Source organism: Anolis carolinensis, unplaced genomic scaffold, assembly GCF_035594765.1.
Source record: "Anolis carolinensis isolate JA03-04 unplaced genomic scaffold, rAnoCar3.1.pri scaffold_14, whole genome shotgun sequence".
Lineage (NCBI taxonomy): Eukaryota > Metazoa > Chordata > Lepidosauria > Squamata > Dactyloidae > Anolis > Anolis carolinensis.
In genome coordinates this window covers 6,866,468-6,887,493 of record NW_026943825.1, presented here as the reverse complement: position 1 = coordinate 6,887,493, position 21,026 = coordinate 6,866,468, and the positions used below count along the sequence as shown (strand labels likewise).

General features: G+C 42.3%; 2 protein-coding genes across 5 annotated transcripts in view; one reads left to right on the top strand and one right to left on the bottom strand.

The window, feature by feature from the left end:
* The window catches only part of nudt22 (nudix hydrolase 22), a 59,087-nt gene that overhangs the window by 3,612 nt on the left and 34,449 nt on the right, over positions 1-21,026 (top strand). The gene's annotated exons all lie outside the window — the stretch shown is intronic.
* Positions 5,342-17,094, bottom strand: vegfb (vascular endothelial growth factor B). Of its 2 annotated transcripts, none has more exons than XM_008121382.3 (7): positions 16,341-17,094; positions 10,547-10,589; positions 9,301-9,497; positions 9,148-9,221; positions 7,811-7,846; positions 7,602-7,727; positions 5,342-5,970 (listed from the first exon to the last, which is right to left on the bottom strand). In XM_008121382.3, exons 1-7 carry the CDS (start codon positions 16,410-16,412, stop codon positions 5,916-5,918), a joined length of 603 nt encoding a protein of 200 aa, XP_008119589.1. In that variant the 5' UTR covers positions 16,413-17,094; the 3' UTR covers positions 5,342-5,915. The 2 variants fall into 2 exon arrangements, with proteins under 2 accessions (XP_008119589.1, XP_062821169.1); XM_062965099.1 differs by lacking the exon at positions 16,341-17,094 and adding an exon at positions 14,217-14,849.

Below are 21,026 nucleotides of genomic sequence, written 5' to 3'. Positions count from 1 at the left end.
TGACTCTAGTATAAACCGAGAGTGGGAAATTTCAGAAATAAAAACAGATACCAATAAAATTACCATATATACTCGAGTATAAGCCATCCCGAATATAAGCCGAGGCACTTCATTTTACCTCAGAAAAAACTGGGAATACATTGACTCCAGTATAAGCCGAGAGTGGGAAATTTCAGAAATAAAAACAGATACCAATAAAATTACCGTATATACTCAAGTATAAGCCGACCCGAATATAAGCCGAGGCACCTAATTTTACCTCAAAAAAACTGGGAATACATTGACTCCAGTATAAGCCGAGAGTGGTAAATTTCAGAAATAAAAACAGATACCAATAAAATTACATTAATTGAGGCATCAGTAGGTTAAATTTTTTTAATACAGTAGAGTCTCACTTATCCAACATTCTGGATTATCCAACGCATTTTTGTAGTCAATGTTTTCAATATATCATGATATTTTGGTGCTAAATTCGTAAATATAGTAATTACTATATAGCATTACTGTGTATTGAATTACTTTTTCTGTCAAATTTGTTGTCTAACATGATGTTTTGGTGCTTAATTTGTAAACTCATAACCTAATTTTATGTTTAATAGGCTTTTCCTTAATCCCTCCTTATTATCCAAGATATTCGCTTATCCAAGTTTCTGCCAGCCCGTTTAGCTTGGATAAGTGAGACTCTACTGTATATGTACATACAATATATTGTATTATTAGCATAGCAGATATTAGCATTGCATTTTACTATATTGTAATATACCACTACATTGCACTATATATAGTGTACTATATCACTATACTGTAATATTATTAGTGATATGACATGTAATATAGACAATTATAATAGTGTATTATTATTATATGTATATCCAATATATTATATTATTAGTAAAGGTAAAGGTTTCCCCTGACGTTAAGTCCAGTCATGTCTGACTCTGGGGGTTGGTGCTCATCTCCATTTCTAAGCCGAAGAGCCGGCGTTGTCCGTAGACACCTCCAAGGTGATGTGGCCGGCATGACTGCATGGAGCGCCGGAGTGGTACCTATTGATCTACTCACATTGGCATGTTTTTGAACTGCTAGGTTGGCAGAAGCTGGAGCTAATAATATTAGTATTATATGTATTATATTGTTAATATAATTATTGTATTGTTAGAATCCTAGAATGGGTTACTGTGAGTTTTCTGGGCTGCATGGCCCTGTTCCAGAAGCATTCTCTCCTGATGTTCTGCCCACATCTATGTCAGGCATTCTCAGAGGTTGTGGGGTCTGTTGAAAACTAGGCATGTCCACCCTGGACTTTCCAAAGATATTTATACCCCACTTGCCCAGTTCTGTATGGCTGTGTTTATCCGAGGCTTTCTGACGCTCCCCTTCTTCCAGTGCCCTTGAAACAGTGCTGGGGCCGTCAGAGGTCTTGCCCCGTTGTCCCTCCATCTGCGCAGGGCCCCAACCGGACTCTCCAAATATTGACTCATTCAAGGTTAGGGCCAAAGTCCAGCGAGAAACCCCAAAGGCCAAACCAAGTGCCCATTGCCTGGCAAGAGTCCATCCCAACGCCTCAAGCATGTCCTGAGATGCCCGGAGAATGTCGTAGGATTTGCTCCCGTGAGAGGCAACCCTTATACACACAAACATACATCGAGAGGAATGTGGAGAAGGAATCAAGGATCCATGTTTTGTCAAAGGCTTTCATGGCCGGGATCACAGGGTTGTTGTGTGTTTTTCTGGTTGTATGGCCATGTTCCAGAAGTATTCTCTCCTGACGTTTCGCCCACATCTATGGCAGGCATCCTCAGAGGTTGTGAGGGATGGAGAAACTAAGCAAGGAAGGTTTATTTATACAGTAGAGTCTCACTTATCCAAGCTAAACGGGCCGGCAGAAGCTTGGATAAGCGAATATGTTGGATAATAAGGAGGGATTAAGGAAAAGCCTATTAAACATCAAATTAGGTTGTGATTTTACAAATTAAGCACCAAAACATCATGTTATACAACAAATTTGACAGAAAAAGTAGTTCAATGCGCAGTAATGTTATGTTGTAATTGCTGTATTTATGAACTTAGCACCAAAATATCACGATATATTGAAAACATTGACTACAAAAATGGCTTGGATAATCCAGAGGCTTGGATAAGCGAGGCTTGGATAAGTGAGACTCTACTGTATATACTAGCTGTGCCCGGCCACGCGTTGCTGTGGCGTTGTCTGGTGGTGTTGGTGAGAAATTGTTGAGGTAGTGGTGGTATTGAATGTCTGTTGTATGGCTGTCTTTATGTTTAGTATGCACACTGAAGTGGATTATATGGCAGCGTGGAGTCAAGATAATCCAGTTCAAAGCAGATAATATAAGATTCTAAATGGGTTATATAGATGTGGAAGGGCCTTGAGTCTACACTGCCATATAATCCAGTTAAAATCTGATAATCTGTGGAAGAGGCCTAGGTGAGGCCTAACTCTGCCTGTCCCCTGGGCTGAGTAGGTTTGCTAGGAGACCCAGTGGGCGGAGCTTAGCCTTCTAACTGGCAGCAATTGGATAAAAACTATTATTCCTCTCCCTGTAATTAGGACTTTATTTTTCTTTTCTTTTTGTTGTATCAACCTAGAGCTGTGAATGATGGGTTGTGTTGTCAAATTTCGAAGTTGGGGGGGCCCTTTAGTTTTGTTGTTTTGTCCGCTGCCCTGATGCCATCACTCTTTTATATATATAGACTAGCTGTGCCCAGCCACGCGTTGCTGTGGCGAAGTATGGCGGTATGGGAAATAAGGTATTGAGGAATTGGTGCTAGTTACGGTAAAGGTTTTCCCCTGACATTAAGTCCATTATAAATGGGTTATATAGCTGTGTGGAAGGGCCTTGAGTCTACACTGCCATATAATCCAGTTAAAATCAGATAATTTGTATTTTATAGGCAGTGTGGAAGAGGCCTAAGTGAGGCCTAACTCTGCCTGTCCCCTGGGCTGAGTGGGTTGCTAGGTTTCTTTTCTTTTTGTTGTATGAACGTAGAGGCATGGATGAGGGGTTGTGCTGCCAAGTTTAGTGTTTCTAGTTTTGTTGTTTTGTCCTAGGCTGAAATTTCATTACCCTTTTATATATTTATCTATATATATAGATCTATGGAAAGTCCAGGGTGAGAGAAGAACTCTTGTAAGTTGAAGGCCAGTGTGAATGTTGTAGTTAATCAGAGCATGTTGGATAACCCACTCGAGTATAAGCCGAGGGGAGCTTTTTCAGCCCTAAAAAAGGGTGGAAAAACTAGGCTTATACTCAAGTACAGTATATACAGTATTTTTGTTGCAACTTCATCACTGTCATTTTGCCACTGCAATGTCCTTGTTCTTCATGGGGTCTGGGCCCTTTTTGCTTCTGGCATCTACAACTTGAAGCGGTGGCCTCACTGCCTCGTGCTGGAGCCAATTTGGGATTATATCTCTGTCTCCTTTTAGCTGTTGTGGTTGGTTGCATGCCAGGTTTGCAAGGGGACGTGGTCCCAGTCTTGGCTGCCGCTCTTCCGGCTTCCAGGGTGTCTTTCTCGTCTCTCTGTCCAGCTCTCCCTGCAAATCTCTTCCAATCCAAGGCTTCTGAATGGCCGGCTTGTTCCTTTCTTTCCCAGACTGCCTGAATGGGGCGAGCCATGCCAGGCGTTGGCACTGCCAGGCGGAGACGTGCCGCTCTGCATGGATGCCCTAAGCCATGCTACATACATGTGTGGCAGGGCAAGCCAGAGTTTTCACAAGAGCCAACTCTTATCATTTCTATATTCCTTCCTGAAGTTATGAGGCTAAAATCGTCACCCAGTGCATGGCAGGGGTTGGACTAAATCAGCCTTTCTCAACCTGGGGGTCTGGACTCCTGGGGGGTTCACGAGGGCCGTTCATAGGGGTCACCAAAGTCCAGTATTTTCTGTTGGTCATGGGGGTTCTATGTGCCAAGTTTGGTTCCGTTCCATTGTTGGTGAAGTTCAAACTGCTCTTTGATTGTAGGTGAACTATAAATCCCAGCTACTACAGCTCCCAAATGCCAAGGTCTGTTTTCCCCAAACTCCACCAGTGTTCACATTTAGGCATAGTGAGTATTGGTGCCAAGTTTGGTCCAGATCCATCATTGTTTGAGTCTGCAGTGCTCTCTGGATGTAGGTGAACTACAACTCCCAGACTCAAACTTCAATGCTCACCAAACCCAAACAGTATTTTCTCTTGGTCATGGGGGTTCTGTGTGCCAAGTTTGGTTCAATTCTATTGTTGGTGGAGTTCAAAACGCTCTTTGATTGTAGGTGAACTATAAATCCCAGCCACTACAACTCCCAAATGCCAAGGTCTGTTTTCCCCAAACTCCACCAGTGTTCACATTTGGGCATATTGAGTGTCCGTACCAAGTCTGGTCCAGATCTATCATTGTTTGAGTCCGCAGTGCTCTCTGGATGTAGGTGAACTACAACTCCCAAACTCAAGGTCATTTCCCACCAAACCCTTCCAGTATTTTCTGTTGGTCGTGGGAATTCTGTTTGTCAAGTTTGGCTCAGTTCCATCATTGGTGGAGTTTAGAATGCTTTTTGATTGCAGGTGAACGATAAATCCCAGCAACTACAACTCCCAAGTGACAAAATCAATCCCCCCCTCAACCCCACCAGTATTCAAATTTGGTCGTATTGGATATCTGTGCCTAATGTGGTCCAGTGAATGAAACTACACCCTGCATATCAGATATTTACATTACGATTCATAACAGTCGCAACGAAAATAATGTTATGGTTGGGGGTCAGCACAACATGAGGAACTGTATTAAGGGGTAACCACATTACACAGGTAACTCAGCTGTTAGACTGAAAAACCATAAAATAATTTTATGGTTGGGGGTCACCACAACATAAGAAACTGTAGTAAGGGGTCACCACATTAGGCAAGTTGAGAACCACTAATGTAACGGCACACAGGTGACTCAACTGTTAGACTGAAAAACCATAACATAATTTTATGGTTGGGGGTCATCACAACATGAGAAACTGTGTTAAGGTGTCACCACATTAGGAAGGTTGAGAACCACTGATGTAATGGCACACAGGTAACTCATCTGTTAGACTGAAAAGGCAGAAAATAATTTTATGGTTGGGGGTCACCACAACATGCGGAACTGTATTAAGGGGTCACCACATTAGGAAGGTTGAGAACCACTGATGTCATGGCACACAGGTGACTCAGCTGTTAGACTGAAAAACCATAAAATAATGTTATGGTTGGGGGTGACCACAACATGCGGAACCGTATTAAGGGGTCGCAGCATTAGGAAAGTTGAGAACCACTGCTGACAAAGGTCTCTTCCATAGATCCCAGCCTTCCTTAGGAAGTTTCGACTTAGTTTTATTCCAATAGTGACCTGTTTTAGTCCAAAAACGGGGACAGGATGCAGAGGAAAACGTGTGGTTGTGGCTTAGTTGTGTAGTTATCCAACATCAAGTTGCCGTGTATACAAGAACATCACTGGAGTTTGGTCCTGAAAGCTATGATGGATGTCAGGACATGTGAGCTGAGCATCCATGTGAAATCCCAAAAAATATTGGAATAAGGCTACATTGAGTTCGCATCTTCCGTTCTTCTTACCACCTGCTTCAATGTTCAGAGGTGACGGGACAGGTAGATAGATCCACGCGGTTAACCAGGAATAATGTTGTTTCTATGGAAAAGCAACACATTTTGGAACAGAGTATGGATTGGCACAGTTCAGGGTTTTAAATATGGATGGGAAGAGGCATTTGATGGGAGTGTGGTGTAGCCTTGCTCGCTGCAAAGAGAGGCAACCCAAAGTTATTCCGAGATGCAGATCTCCTCCAAACGCTGCGTGTCTCGCTTCCGTAGTGGAGAAAAATTGCCGGCTGCTGACCCCAAGGAGTCCTTCTGTCCGGACTCTGACCTGCTACAGAGCTGCTTTGGTTCTCCTGTTTGTCAATCGGTGATGCAGGTTCATACACCTGGGACGACAAAAGGCAAGACAACATTACTTCAGCCTGCTCTTCCCCCTGAGAAATGGTGCAGCTCATGCACTCTGATCAGCATTTCTTCACCTGTGATTTCTTCACGTTACGAACAAGAGATGTTCTGTAGGTTTGGGTTTCATTATTATTATTATTATTATTATTATTATTATTATTATTAATGTATAGGTATAGGTATATTTACCTGTACCTGTCTGTCTTGGTACCTGTACCTATCTGTACCTGTACCTGTACCTACCTGTATTTACCTGTACCTGTCTGTCTTGGTACCTGTACCTATCTGTACCTGTACCTGTACCTACCTGTATTTACTTGTACCTGTCTGTATCTGTACCTGTATCTACCAGTAAATGTACCTGTACCTATCTGAATCTGTACCTATATCTGTACCTGTACTCGTACCTGTATCTATCTGTACCTCTACCTATATCTACCTATACCTGTACCTATCTGTACCTACCTGTACCTGTACCTATATGTATCTGTACCTCTATTTGTACCTGTATCTATCTGTATCTGTATCTACCTGTACCTATCTGTATCTGTAACTACCTGTATTTACCTGTACCTGTACCTGTCTGTATCTCTACCTGTATCTACCAGTAAATTTATCTGTACCTATCTGTACCTGTACCTGTATCTACCTGTACTTGTACCTGTATCTATCTGTACCTCTACCTATATCTACCTATACCTGTACCTTCCTGTACCTGTACCTCTATTTGTACCTGTATCTATCTGTATCTGTATCTACCTGTACCTATCTGTATCTGTAACTACCTGTATTTACCTGTACCTGTACCTGTCTGTATCTCTACCTGTATCTACCAGTAAATTTACCTGTACCTATCTGTATCTGTACCTATAGCTGTATCTACCTGTACCCGTACCTATATCTATCTGTACCTCTACCTATATCTACCTATACCTGTACCTATCTGTACCTGTATCTCTACTTACCTGTACCTTTCTGTATCTGTACCTACCTGTATTTACCTGTACCTGTGCCTGTCTGTATCTGCACCTGTATCTACCCATACCTGTACCTACCTGTACCCGTACCTGTATCTATCTGCATGTGTATCTGTATCTACCTATATCTGTACCTATTTATTTATTAATTTATTACATGCATTTATACCCCGCCCTTCTCCCCGAGGGGACTCACAGTGGCTGTATACCCCGCCCTTCTCCCCGAGGGGACTCAGACCTATCTGTATCTGTATCAGTACCTGTACCTACCTGTATTTACCTGTATCTGTACCTGTCTGTATCTGTACCTGTATCTATCAGTAAATGTACCTACCTGTACCCGTACCTGTATCTATCTGTATGTGTATCTGTATCTACCTATATCTGTACCTATCTGTATCAGTACCTGTACCTACCTGTTCCGATCTGTATCTGTATATATATCTTTGGCTGGAGCTATCTGTTCCGACCTACATACAAATTCAACTTAAGAGAAAACCTTCAGAGTCTATCTTGTTCATAACTTGGGGACTACCTGGACAACGAGGCACCGAGTTGTAGAAATAACGTCTTGGCCTGGTTGGGGGGAACTCAAGGGGTCCCCAATTTGGGCAACGCCGACGGGAGAAGCCCACCTGCATGTGGTCCTGTTGAATGTCAGACCCCGGGCCTCGCAGTGTTTGGAGTCACTCCGGCAGACGCATCTGCATGACGGCGGGTCCAGCCGCTTCTTCCTGTCCAGACAGGGTCTGCAGGGCGGCCTGGTGAGAGAAAGCAGGGTTTCAGGTGAAGCAACACTCCTTGGCTCCTAGAAGACTTGAATGCCTTTAAAAAATTTCTTTACCTGATAGCATTGAACCTGTAAGGGGTCTTCTTGGACCTGAAAAGCAGAAAAAGAGAAAAGGAAAAGGGCTGGTATCTTCTCGTTCAGCTGAGATGTTATTTGGGAGTTGTAGTTGCTGGGATTTATAGTTCACCTACAATCAAAGAGCATTCTGAACTCCACCAACTATGGAGTTGAACCAAACTTGGCACACAAAACTACCACGACCAACAGGAAATACTGGAAGGGTTTGGTGGGCATTGACGTTGAGTTTGGGACTTCTAGTTCACCTACATCCAGAGAGGACTGTGGACTCAAATAGTGATGGATCTGGACGAAACTTGGCATGAATATTCAATATAGTAGAGTCTCACTTATTCAAGCCTCGCTTATCCAAGCTTCTGGATTATCCAAGCCATTTTTGTAGTCAATGTTTTCAATATATCGTGATATTTTGGTGCTAAATTCGTAAATACAGTAATTACAACATAACATTCCTGTGTATTGAACTACTTTTTTCTGTCCAATTTGTTGTATAACATGATGTTTTGGTGCTTAATTTTTAAAATCATAACCTAATTTGATGTTTAATAGTCTTTTCCTTAATCCCTCCTTATTATCTAAGATATTCGCTTATCCAAGCTTCTGCTGGCCCGTTTAGCTTGGATAAGTGAGACTCTACTGTATCATGATATTTTGGTGCTAAATTCGTAAATACAGTAATTACAACATAACATTACTGCGTATTGAACTACTTTTTCTGTCTAATTTGTTGTATTACATGATGTTTTGATGCTTAATTTGTAAAATCATAACCTAATTTGATGTTTAATAGGCTTTTCCTTAATCCCTCCTTATTATCCAACATATTCGCTTATCCAAGCTTCTGCCGGCCCGTTTAGCTTGGATAAGCGAGACTCTACTGTATACCCAAATGTGAACACTGGTGGAGTTTGGGAAAAATAGACCTTGACATTTAGGAATTGTAGTTGCTGGGATTTATAGTTCACCTACAATCAAAATGCATTCTGACGATGGAATTGAACCAAACTTGGCACACAGAACTCCTATGATAGACATAAAATACTGTTTGGGTTTGGTGAGCATTGAAGTTTGAGTCTGGGAGTTGTAGTTCATCTACATCCAGAGAGCACTGCGGATTCAAACAATGATGGATTTGGACCGAACTTGGCACGAACACTCAATATGCCCAAATGCGAACACTGGTGGGGTTTGGGGAAAATAGACCTTGGTATTTGGGAGGTGTAGTTGTTGGGATTTATAGTTCGCCTACAATAAAACAGCATTCTGAACTCCACCAATGATAGAATTGAACCATTGCCCATCCCTGAGCTCACCTGCAGGCGCACTGGGTGTGCTCCAGAAATGTCAGTTGGTTCAAACGGTGGTGCGGGAAGAGGGTCAGCATCACCTGCAGAGGAGGGAGACATCAAGAGACATGTCCGAGCTCCCTCGTCCCCCCGAAAAGGATGCTCCTCGTGGTCCATTACCTCCATGACCAACTCCCGGGTCCGGGTGGGCACGCACTGCAGCGATTCGTCGGCGCAGCAGCCGGCGCAGCGCTTCAAGGCCACGCAAGAGGGCATCACGATGTGGTTGACCATGTACGGGTGCTCCGACGTCACCGACACCATCGCCTCCTTGGGTTGGCAGCTGCTGCGGTTGTAGACGTCCAAGAACCGGACCACTAGCGGGAGAAGGGTGTTGGGGGTTGTAGATGTAAATAAACAGAAGCTTTGCCACTGTTTCTGAACCCAAATGTACCCTGCAGTATAATAAAACTCAGGTTTGTGTAACAAGTAACAGTAACTTTTAGGTAAAGGTTTCCCCTGACGTTAAGTCCAGTCATGTCTGACTCTGGGGGTTGGTTCTCATCTCCATTTCTAAGCCAAAGAGCCGGCGTTGTCCGTAGACACCTCCAAGGTCATGTGGCCAGCATGACTGCAAGGAGCGCCATTACAATAACTTTACTTCAGTTCAAAAGATCTAATAGGGCAACAATATATACAGCAGTCTCTGAATTCTTATAGAGAACAGAGGGAATAAACAGTCTTAAAATATGCATTATTTGCCTTCTGAGAGTTGGCAAACATTTCATTCCTGACTGTTTCCAGTCAGGGCTCTCTTCACCCTCTGGGTCACTGATTCCCAAAGTGGGCGCTGCAGCGATCTAGGGGGGCGGTGATGGCACCTATTAGAACATGGGGGCAGGGCCAGACGAGGGGCGGGGCCTCCTCCAAAGTGCCAGAGACAGGGCTGAGCACCTAAAGAGCCTATTAGGACACAAGGGGCGGAGCTAGAGGAGTGGGCGTGGCTTCTTTCCAAGAGCCTGAGACAGGGCTGAGAATCTATACCTCTCCAGAGGCTCTTGTTTTAAACAGTCTTTAAATATGCCTCATTTGCCTTCGGAGAATTGGCAAACATTTCCTTCCTGACTGTTTCCAGTCAGGGTTCTCTTCACCCTCTGAGTGAAGAATGATACTGGCTGTTAGGAGTTGTGGGAGTTGAAGTCAAAAACACCCGGAAAGCCTGCTCTATAGGCTTTCTTCCTATTTTATTGGAAGGCAAGCTTGGTAATATATACACACTTAGAGATGAAGCCAAGATCAACTCAGCGCGTCCTACGCACGGTCGTGGTTCAATATTTGCTTGCTTGGCCCGTGGGTCACCTGGGGTTAGGGAGACATACCTGGGGGTGTATTTTTTGCAAATACCCGAACCAGCACCCATGCTTACCTTCCTCGGATGTGTGTGTCTTGTTATTCGGGCGCGGGAACATCTGTAAACAAGTCAGAAATAGGATCACAACACACACAATGGCAGATTCCAGCATTCGCACCATGTTCCTGCAGAGTATAAGCCTAATTTTTCAGCCCTTTTTTAAAGACTGAAAAAGTCCCGCTCGTCTTATACTCGGGTGAGGGTCCTGGTTGGCTTATATTTGGGTCATCTTATACTCGAGAATATATGGTACATTTATTATTTTTCTCTATTATTAGTGGTATTATTACATTTATTATTTTTCTCTATTATTGTTGCTACAATTACATTTATTTTACTCTATTTTTTATTATTATTAATACATTTATTATTTCACGTTGATCTTATTATTATTGCATTTATTATTTTACTCTATTTATTATTACATTTCTTATTTTCCTGTATTATTTATTACTATTATTATTACATTTATTATTTTACTCTATTATTATTACATTTATTATTGTACTCTATTATTGTTGCTACAATTACATTTATTTTACTCTATTTTTATTATTATTATTAATACATTTATTATTTCACTCTGATCTTATTATTATTGCATTTATTATTTTACTCTATTATTACTTGTATTATTTTCCTGCATTTATTATTATTATTACATGTATCATTTTACTCTATTATTCTTAAAAGGATACATAAGCACATTGTCATTGAAGAAGATGAGAATAATTATTTGATCAGAGTTGAAGTGTCATATTTCACTCTGATATTATTATTACTCCATTTATTATTACATGTATTATTTTTCTGTATTTATTATTATTATTATTATTATTATTATTACATGTATTATTTTACTCTATTATTCTTAAAAGGATACATAAGCACATTTACATTGAAGAAGATGAGAATAATGATTTGATCAGAGTTGGAGAGTCTTATCTTAAATTTGAGCTTTATGTAAATATTCAAAAATATTTAACCTATGGATGCCTCAATTAATGTAATTTTATTGGTATCTATTTTTTATTTCTGAAATTTACCACTCTCGGCTTATACTGGAGTCAATGTTTCCCAGTTTGTTTGGTGGTAAAATTAGGTGCCTCAGCTTATATTTGGGTCGGCTTATACTCGAGTATATATGGTATATACAAAGCAAATTTGCATTTGGAAATATCTTTGCAACGTGTCAGCATCCTTCACCTGATGAACTATTTGGATGTGAGAATCAGGGGTCCAAAATATTAATTAATTATATATATATATATATATATATATATATATATATATATATATATATATATTTATATATAAAAGAGTGATGGCATCAGGGCAGCGGACAAAACAACAAAACTACAGGCCCCACAACCTCGAAAATTGACAACACAACCCATCATCCAAGCCTCTAGGTTGATACAACAAAAATAAAATTAAAATAAAATCCTAATTAGAGGGAGATGAATAATTGTTTTTATCCAATTGCTGCCAGTTACAAGGCTAAGTTCCGCCCACTTGGTCTCCTAGCAACCTACTCAGCCCAGGGGACAGGCACAAGAGTTTGGAGAGACCCCTAAGAGCCATCCAGCCCAACCCTTTCTACTATGCAGCAGGATACAATCCAAGCATTCACAACACATGGACAACGTATAAATACTATACAATACTACACAGGGACATAGACCCCCTCTACCCTCACTACTTTCACAGTACACAAACAACCAAATGCATACTAAACATAAAGACAACCATACAACAAACATTCAATACCACCACTACCTCAACAATTTCTCACCAACACCACCAGACAATGCCACAGCAACGCGTGGCCGGGCACAGCTAATATATATATATATATATATATATATATATATATATATACACACACACACACACACACACACATACATACATACATACACACACACACACACACAGTAGGGTCTCACTTATCCAATATAAACGAGCCGGCAGAATGTTGGATAACTGAATATGATGGATAATAAGGAGAGATTAAGGAGAAGCCTATTAAACATCCAATTATGTTATGATTTTACAAATTAAGCACCAAAACATCATGTTATACAACACATTTGACAGAAAAAGTAGTTCAATATGCAGTAATGTTATGTTGTAATTACTGTATTTACGAATTTAGCACCAAAATATCATGATATATTGAAAACATTGACGACAAAAATGCATTGGATAATCCAGAATGTTGGATAAGTGAATGGTGGATACACGAGACTCTACTGTATATATATAATTATAATTTGGAGTGAATTATGAACAGTGTGGTCAGAAGGAAACCAAACACAGTAAGTAGTGGCTGTGACAACAACCACATTATTTATTAGCCTTGGCCCTTGACCAACGTGTTGCGAATAACAAAAATAGATCCTGGCTGTTTTAGGCTCTTCTGTCGTGTTTACAAATTTGCAGCACTTTATTCTGTTATCTTAAGTTTACAACTTTTATAATGTGCACTTTACTTAGTCTATTATCATAACCTCGCTGTTTTTAATTCCATGTTTTATTAAGTGTGTTTCTAAGGTTAATGTTTAAAATTTTATAATTTGTGTATGTTTTTTGTTTGTTGATGTATTGTATATTGTTATTGTTTTTATCTGGTATTATCTGTAAGCCGCCCCGAGTCCCCTTCGGGGGAGATAACTATAAATAAACTTATTATTTTATTATGACACAGCAAACAAGATAGACATGCTGGATTTCGTATCACAAAATCACAAATCGAACACTTCCCAAGTGTCTAGGACTGTGTGATGTATTTTTGGATGATGCGTGCAGATCCCAGTAGGGTGGCTTTTTGCAGTTGGCAGATCGTGATTTTGTCAATGCCTATTGTTTCCAAATGCCGGCTGAGATCTTTTGGCACGGCACCCAGTGTGCCCATCACCACGGGACCACCTGCACTGGTTTCTGCCAGAGTCTTTGGAGTTCAATCTTGAGGTCCTGATAGCGGCTGAGTTTTTCCTGTTGTTTTTCATCAATGCGACTGTCACCTGGGATGGCGACATCAATGATCCAAACCTTTTTCTTCTCCACAACTGTGATGTTTGGTGTGTTGTGTTCCAGAACTTTGTCAGTCTGGATTCGGAAGTCCCACAGTATCTTTGCGTGCTCATTTTCCAAGACTTTTGCAGGTTTGTGATCCCACCAGTTCTTTACTGCTGGGAGGTGGTACTTGAGGCATAAGTTCCAATGGATCATTTGGGCCACTGTGCCTCTGTTTGTAGTCTGTCTGTGTGATTTTCTTACAGCAGCTGAGGATATGATCAATGGTTTCGTCGGTTTCCTTGTAGACTCTGCATTTTGGGTCATCAGCTGATTTTATTATTATTATTATTATTATTATTATTATTATTATTAAACCGCTGAGCTGCTGAACTTTCTGACTGAAAGATTGACCGTTCAGATCTGGGGAGCAGGGTGAGCTCCTGCTGTTAGCCCCAGCTTCTCTCAACCCCGCAGTTTGAAAACATGCAAAGGTGAGTAGAGCAATAGGTACCGCTCTGGTGGGAAGGTAACAGCACTCCATGTACATGACCTAGGAGGTGTCTACGGACAATGCCGGCTCTTCAGCTTAGAAACGGAGACAATCACCAACCCCCAGAGTCGGACATGTCTAGGCTTAACGTCAGGAGAAAACTTTTACCTTTACCTATATGGTGCTTGTTGCCATCTCTTTAAAACCTTGGGCTACCAGCTTCTTCCTTCCTGCTCCCTTTTAGGTCTTCCCAGTGTCTCCATCTGCTTTTACTGGTCTTGGTGGGGAGGCAAAACAGTCCCCTCCTATAAGAAGGATTGTGGACTTTCAGGCCCCGACTGAGCCGCACTTGCCCCGGCTTAGCGACAAGCCCTTAATGCCCTTGCCTACATTTCCCACATTCTTGGGGAAAAGAAGGTGGGGAGAGGAATAAAGACTGGAAAGACTGTGTTGGGTTGGGGGTCCTTCTTGTTTGGAAGGAATCGTAAACACAGGACAGGATTGGCGGGTTGGGAAGGGGTTCTAATAGAGCATATTTAAAGGCAACGGGCCGCACTCTTACACGAAATTATATATGCAACGTCCAGAATCTGAAATACTGTATATACTCGAGTATAAGCCTAGTTTTTCAGCCCTTTTTTTTAAAGACTAAAAAAGCCCCCCTCGGCTTATACTCGGGTGAGGGTCCTGGTTGGCTTATATTTGGGTCAGCTTATACTCAAGAATATATGGTACATTTATTATTTTTCTCTATTATTAATAATTATTATTACATTTATTATTTTACTCTATTATTATTGCTAATATTACATTTATTTTACTCTATTATTATTATTATTATTATTATTATTAATACATTTATTATTTCACTCTGATCTTATTATTATTACATTGATTATTCTACTCTATTTATTATTACATGTATTATTTTCCTGTATTTATTATTATTATTATTATTATTATTATTATTATTACATGTATTATTTTACTCTATTATTATTAAAAGGATACATAAGCACATTTACATTGAAGAAGATGAGAATAATGATTTGATCAGAGTTGGACAGTCTTATCTTAAATTTGAGCTTTATGTAAATATTCAAAAACATTTAACCTACTGATGCCTCAATTAATGTAATTTTATTGGTATCTACAGTAGAGTCTCACTTATCCAACATTCTCTTATCCAACGTTCCAGATTATCCAACGTAGTCTGCCTTTTAGTAGTCAGTGTTTTTGTAGTCAGTGTTCTCAATACATTGTGATGTTTTGGTACTAAATTCGTAAATACAGTAATTACTACGTAGCATTACTGTATATTGAACTACTTTTTCTGTCAAATTTGTTGTTAAACATGATGTTTTGGTGCTTAATTTGTAAAATCATAACCTAATTTGATGTTAATGGGCTTTTCCTTAATCCTTCCTTATTATCCAACATATTTGCTTATCCAACGTTCTGCCGGCCCGTTTAGCTTGGATAAGTGAGACTACTGTATTATTTTCCTGTATTTATTATTATTATTATTATTATTACATGTATCTTTTTACTCTATTATTATTAAAAGGATACATAAAGGCATTTACATTGAAGAAGATGAGAACAATGATTTAATCAGAGTTGGACAGTCTTGTCTTAAATTAGAGCTTTATGTAAATATTCAAAAACATTTAACCTACTGATGCCTCAGTTAATGCAATTTTATCGGTATCTATTTTTATTTCTGAAATTTACCACTCTTGGCTTATAGTGGAGTCAATGTTTTCCCAGTTTTTTGTGGTAAAATTAGGTGCCTCAGCTTATATTCGGGTCGGCTTATACTTGAGTATATACGGTAATTTATTGGTATCTCGGCTTATACTGGAGTCAATGTTTTCCCAGTTTTTTTGTGGTAAAATTAGGTGCCTCAGCTTATATTCGGGTCGGCTTATACTTGAGTATATACGGTAATTTATTGGTATCTCGGCTTATACTGGAGTCAATGTTTTCCCAGTTTTTTTGTGGTAAAATTAGGTGCCTTGGCTTATATTCGGGTCGGCTTATACTCGAGTATATACGGTATTTTATTTAGTCATAAACATCTTGTATGCCTGGTTTAGAAGCAGCCACACCCCTGATCACACATCAGTGCCCGCCATGTCACCCCAATCCTGCTGTCACTCATCGCTCCACCCCACTGGATGGCTATTATGGCCCAGTTTCCTGGGTTTGGCATTACCAAACTGGCACTGTTGCCGGCCACCCTTGTGCCAATGCCAACTCAAGCCCTCCCTCCCTTGAACCCGGTGCCCACCTTACCGTTGCCGCGCAGCACTGGAGATGCCAAGCGGTGGCCAGGAGGAGTGGAAGGGCACGGCACGGGCCATGCATGGTGGTGCCAAGGTGGAGAAGGCTTTGGCACAATTAGCCAAACTTTGGTGCTCAACCGCTCTGCGGAGGGAGGCGTTGGCAACCCCTCGGGTGGGCTTTGCCCCTCGGCAAGGGCATCCTGGCTCCGATGCTCGTCTTCTTTCACAATCCAGGCCGTGTCCTGACCTGGGAAGGCACCAGGAGGAGCAGGGCAGGGCTCAGGTGCATGGCCCAAGCAAGGACGTTCGGCGCCCAGCCGCCGGCAAGGGAGATCCTGGCTTCCAAGGAGGCGAGAGCGGCAGGCAGGCGCTGCAGGCAAAGCAAGGGGAGAGTGAAGGACTCGGGCGACTCATGTGATCGCTCCAATCCCACCCAAAGGAGGGGAGGGAGGCATGGGCTGCCGGAGCAAGCGAGCGCCCGGGCTGGGGACAGGCCAGACAGGGAGGAAGGAGGGAGCATGTGTCCCGCCAAACAGGACAGCTATCCACAGACGCTCAGAGTTTCATTTGCAAACAAAGCTTGCAACGAGGACAGAAGAGGTGACAGACACCTCTTGTTATTGTGTTTGCCACCGGGCACCTCTGACCCACCCAGGCCGTTGCTATCCGGACATCATTGCTTCACGCAACTGATGTTTATATGCTGTTATTGCATTTTTACTATTAAGGAAGGGTGTTAAGTCAACAGCGTGATGCAGCAGCTAAAAGGGCCAATGCCATTCTAGGCTGAATCAATGGCAGTATCGTAAAGTCATAGGAAGTATGGCGAAGTATGTTAAAGCACTGAGCTGCTCAGCTTGTAGACCAAAAGGTCCCAGGTTCAAATCCCAGGAGCGGAATGAGCGTGAACTTCCTCTGTTAGCTCCAGCTTCTGCCAACCTAGCAGTTCGAAAACATGCCAATGTGAGTAGATCAATAGGTACCACTCCGGCGGGAAGGTAACGGCGCTCCATGCAGTCATGGCAATGGCCACATGACCTTGGAGGTGTCTACGTACAATGCTGGCTCTTTGGCTTAGAAATGGAGATGAGCACCAACTCCCAGAGTCGGACCCGACTGGACTTAGCGTCAGGGGAAACCTTTACCTTTACTAAATAATAATAATAATAATAATAATAATAATAAATACATCAGCTCTTTGGCTTAGAAATGGAGATGAGCACCAACCCCAAAGTCGGTCATGACTGGACTTAACGTCAGGGGAAACCTTTACCTTTACCTATCGTAAAGTCATAGGTAAAGATGGAGCCCCCGGTAGCATAATGGGTTAAAGCCTCATGACTTGAAGGTTGGGTTGCTGACCTGAAGGCTTCCAGGTTTGAATCCAACCTGGTGAGAGTGTGGATGAGCTCCCTCTATCAGCTCCAGCTCCATGCGGGGACATGAGAGAAGCCTCCCACAAGGATGGTAAAAACATCAAAACATCCGGGCGTCCCCTAAGTGAGGCCTAACTCTGCCTGTCCCCTGGGCTGAGTGGGTTGCTAGGAGACCAAGTGGGCAGAGCTTAGCCTTCTAACTGGCAGCAATTGGATAAAAACAATTATTCCCTTCCCTCTAATTAGGACTTAATTTTTCTTTTCTTTTTGTTGTATGAACGTAGAGGCATGCATGAGGGGCTGTGCTGCCAAGTTTAGTGTTTCTGGGATGTGTAGTTTTGTTGTTTTGTCCTAGGCCGAAATTTCATTACCCTTTTATATATACAGTAGAGTCTCACTTATCCAACATATGGTAAAAACATCAAAACATCCGGGCAATGCCCCCTGGGCAACGTCCTTGCAGACGGCCAATTCTCTCACACCAGAAGCAACTTGCAGTTTCTGAAGTCGCTCCAGACTCTGAAAAAAAATAAATAGGTAAAGATGTTTGTCGAAGGCTTTCATGGCTGGGATCACAGGGTTGTTGTATGTTTTCCGGGCTGTATGGCTATGTTCCCGAAGTATTCTCTCCTGACGTTTTGCCCACATCTATGGCAGGCACCCCGGCGGCTCAAGACACAGGCTCCTGGGCTGCATCGAGATTAAAGCAACATTTCCTAAATACTTCCCATTGCAGTGGAGGCCTCACTAATCCCTCCATGCGCGTCACTCAAAGCTACCTCCAGAAATTCCTCCTTCCCCCTTATCACCTCTTTCTCCCAGTCCCACTTTCCTCCCTTGAATGAGCCCCCCAGGCTTATTTCTTTACGTGTTGGTAAACATAAAATACAGACAACACTGTATAAACCAAAGGGAGCCAACCCATGGCAAGCACATCTTGTGGCATCTCTGTAGGTTAAATGTTTTTGAATATTTACATAAAGTTGAAATTTAAGATAAGACTCTCCGACTCTGATCAAATCATTCTTCTCATCTTCTTCAATGTCAATGTGCTTATGTATCCCTTTAATAATAATAGAGTAAAATAATACAGTAGAGTCTCACTTATCCAACATAAACGGACCGCCAGAATGTTGGATAAGCGAATATGTTGGATAATAAGGAGGCATTAAGGAAAAGCCTATTAAACATCAGATTAGGTTATGATTTTACAAATTAAGCACCAAAACATCATGTTACACAACAAATTTGATAGAAAAAGTAGTTCAATACATGGTAATGCTATGTAGTAATTACTGTATTTACGAATTTAGCACCAAAATATCACGATATATTGAAAACATTGACTACAAAAATGCGTTGGATAATCCAGAACGTTGGATAAGCGAGTGTTGGATGAGTGAGACTCTACTGTACATGTAATAATAATAAATAAATAAAGGAAAATAATACATGTAATAATAAATAAATAAATGTAATAATAATAATAATAATAATAATAATAGAGTAATATAAATGTAATACAGTAGAGTCTCGCTTATCCAAGCTAAATGGGCCTGGATAAGCAAATATCTTGGATAATAAGGATTAAGGAAAAGCCTATTAAACATCAAATTAGGTTATGATTTTGCAAATTAAGCACCCAAAGATCGTGTTATACAACAAATTTGACAGAAATAGTAGTTCAATACACAGTAATGTTACGTTGTAATTACTGTATTTATGAATTGAGCACCAAAATATCACGATAGATTGAAAACATTGACTACAAAAATGCGTTGGATAATTCAGAACGTTGGATAAGTGAGACTCTACTGTACTTCTGGCCACTCTTTATGCTGAGCAGAACTCATGCAGAGATCCAAACATGCCACGGTTTGGAAGCCACTAATCTCTATGAGGAACGGCTTAGGGAGCTGTTTAGCTTTAGAGAAAAAGAGCCATGTTTACATATTTGAGGAGAGGACCGGCTTGTTGTCTGCTGCTCCAAAGACTCGGATGCAATGGAGCAATGCATTCAAATGGCAGGGAAGGAGGAGATTTCACTATCCCGATAGTAAGAGGCAGCATATTCCTCCTTACTGTTTGGCAGAGAAATATGCTGCCTTGGCGTCTGTTCGAATCTCCTGCTGCAGAGATGGTTTAGGAATAGCTGGTTTTCCCTGTAATAGGCAGTAAGAGCACCTCAAGCAGTGATTCCCAAAGTGGGTGCTGCAGCGATCCAGGGGGGCGGTGATGGACACAGGTCCATTTGGGGGCGGAGCCAGGGGAGGGGCGGGGCCTCTAGCCAAGTGCCGGAGACAGGGCTGAACCCCTGAGGTGCCTGTTAGGACATAGGGGGTGGAGCTAGAGGAGTGGGCGTGGCTTATTCCCAAGAGCATGAGACAGGGCTGAGCCTCTATTCCTCTCCTGAGAGGCCTTTTAGGACTAAAGGGCGGGGCTAAAGGCAGGGGCGGAACCTCTTCCCAAGAGCATGAGACAGGGCTGAGGATCTATACCTCTCCTGAGGTGCTTGTTGGGACACAGAGGGCGGAGCTAGGGAAGGGGGCGGGGCCTCTTCCCAAGAGTGAGACAGGGCTGAGCCTCTATACCTCTCCTGAGAGGCCTTTTAGGACTAAAGGGCGGGGCCTCTTCCGAAGAGCACGAGACAGGGCTGAGGATCTATACCTCTCCTGAGGTGCTTGTTGGGACACAGGGGGCGGAGCTACGGAAGGGGGCGGGGCTTCCTTCCATGAGCCTGAGACAGGGCTGAGCTTCTATACCTCTCCTGAGAGGCCTTTTAGGACTAAAGGCTGGGGCTAGGGGCGGGGCCTCTTCCCAAGAGCCTCTGTATACCTCCCTTGAGGCGCTTATTAGAACACGGGGGCTGGGTACAGAGGTTCAACCCCGTCAGGCACTTGGGAAGAGGCCCCTTCCCCTCCTCTAGCCCCGCCCCCTGTGTCCAGGACAGAGACAGAAGCTCAGCCCTGCCCCAGAGCTCGTAACTCTGCCCATCTCAATCCTGGGTGCCTATTGGTGGCCCCACCCACCTCCCCTCCCAGCCCTGCATCTTGGACTAGGGGAGAGGCTCAGCCCTGCCCTCTTGAGCAGGAGCCACGCCTACCTCTCTAAGCCATGCCCCCTTTCCAGGAGGCGCTGAGTCATATCTTTTCTGGAAAGGGGGCGGCAGGCCAAACAAGTTTGGGAACCACTGACCTAAAGCTTTGGAGAGCTTCTCTTCAACCATTTCAAAGCTCTCTGCTTGAGCAGTGATGGCATGATCGTCAGCATAGATGAAACTCTATAATGCGAGAAGCCTCCCCGCAGGAGCGTAACACATC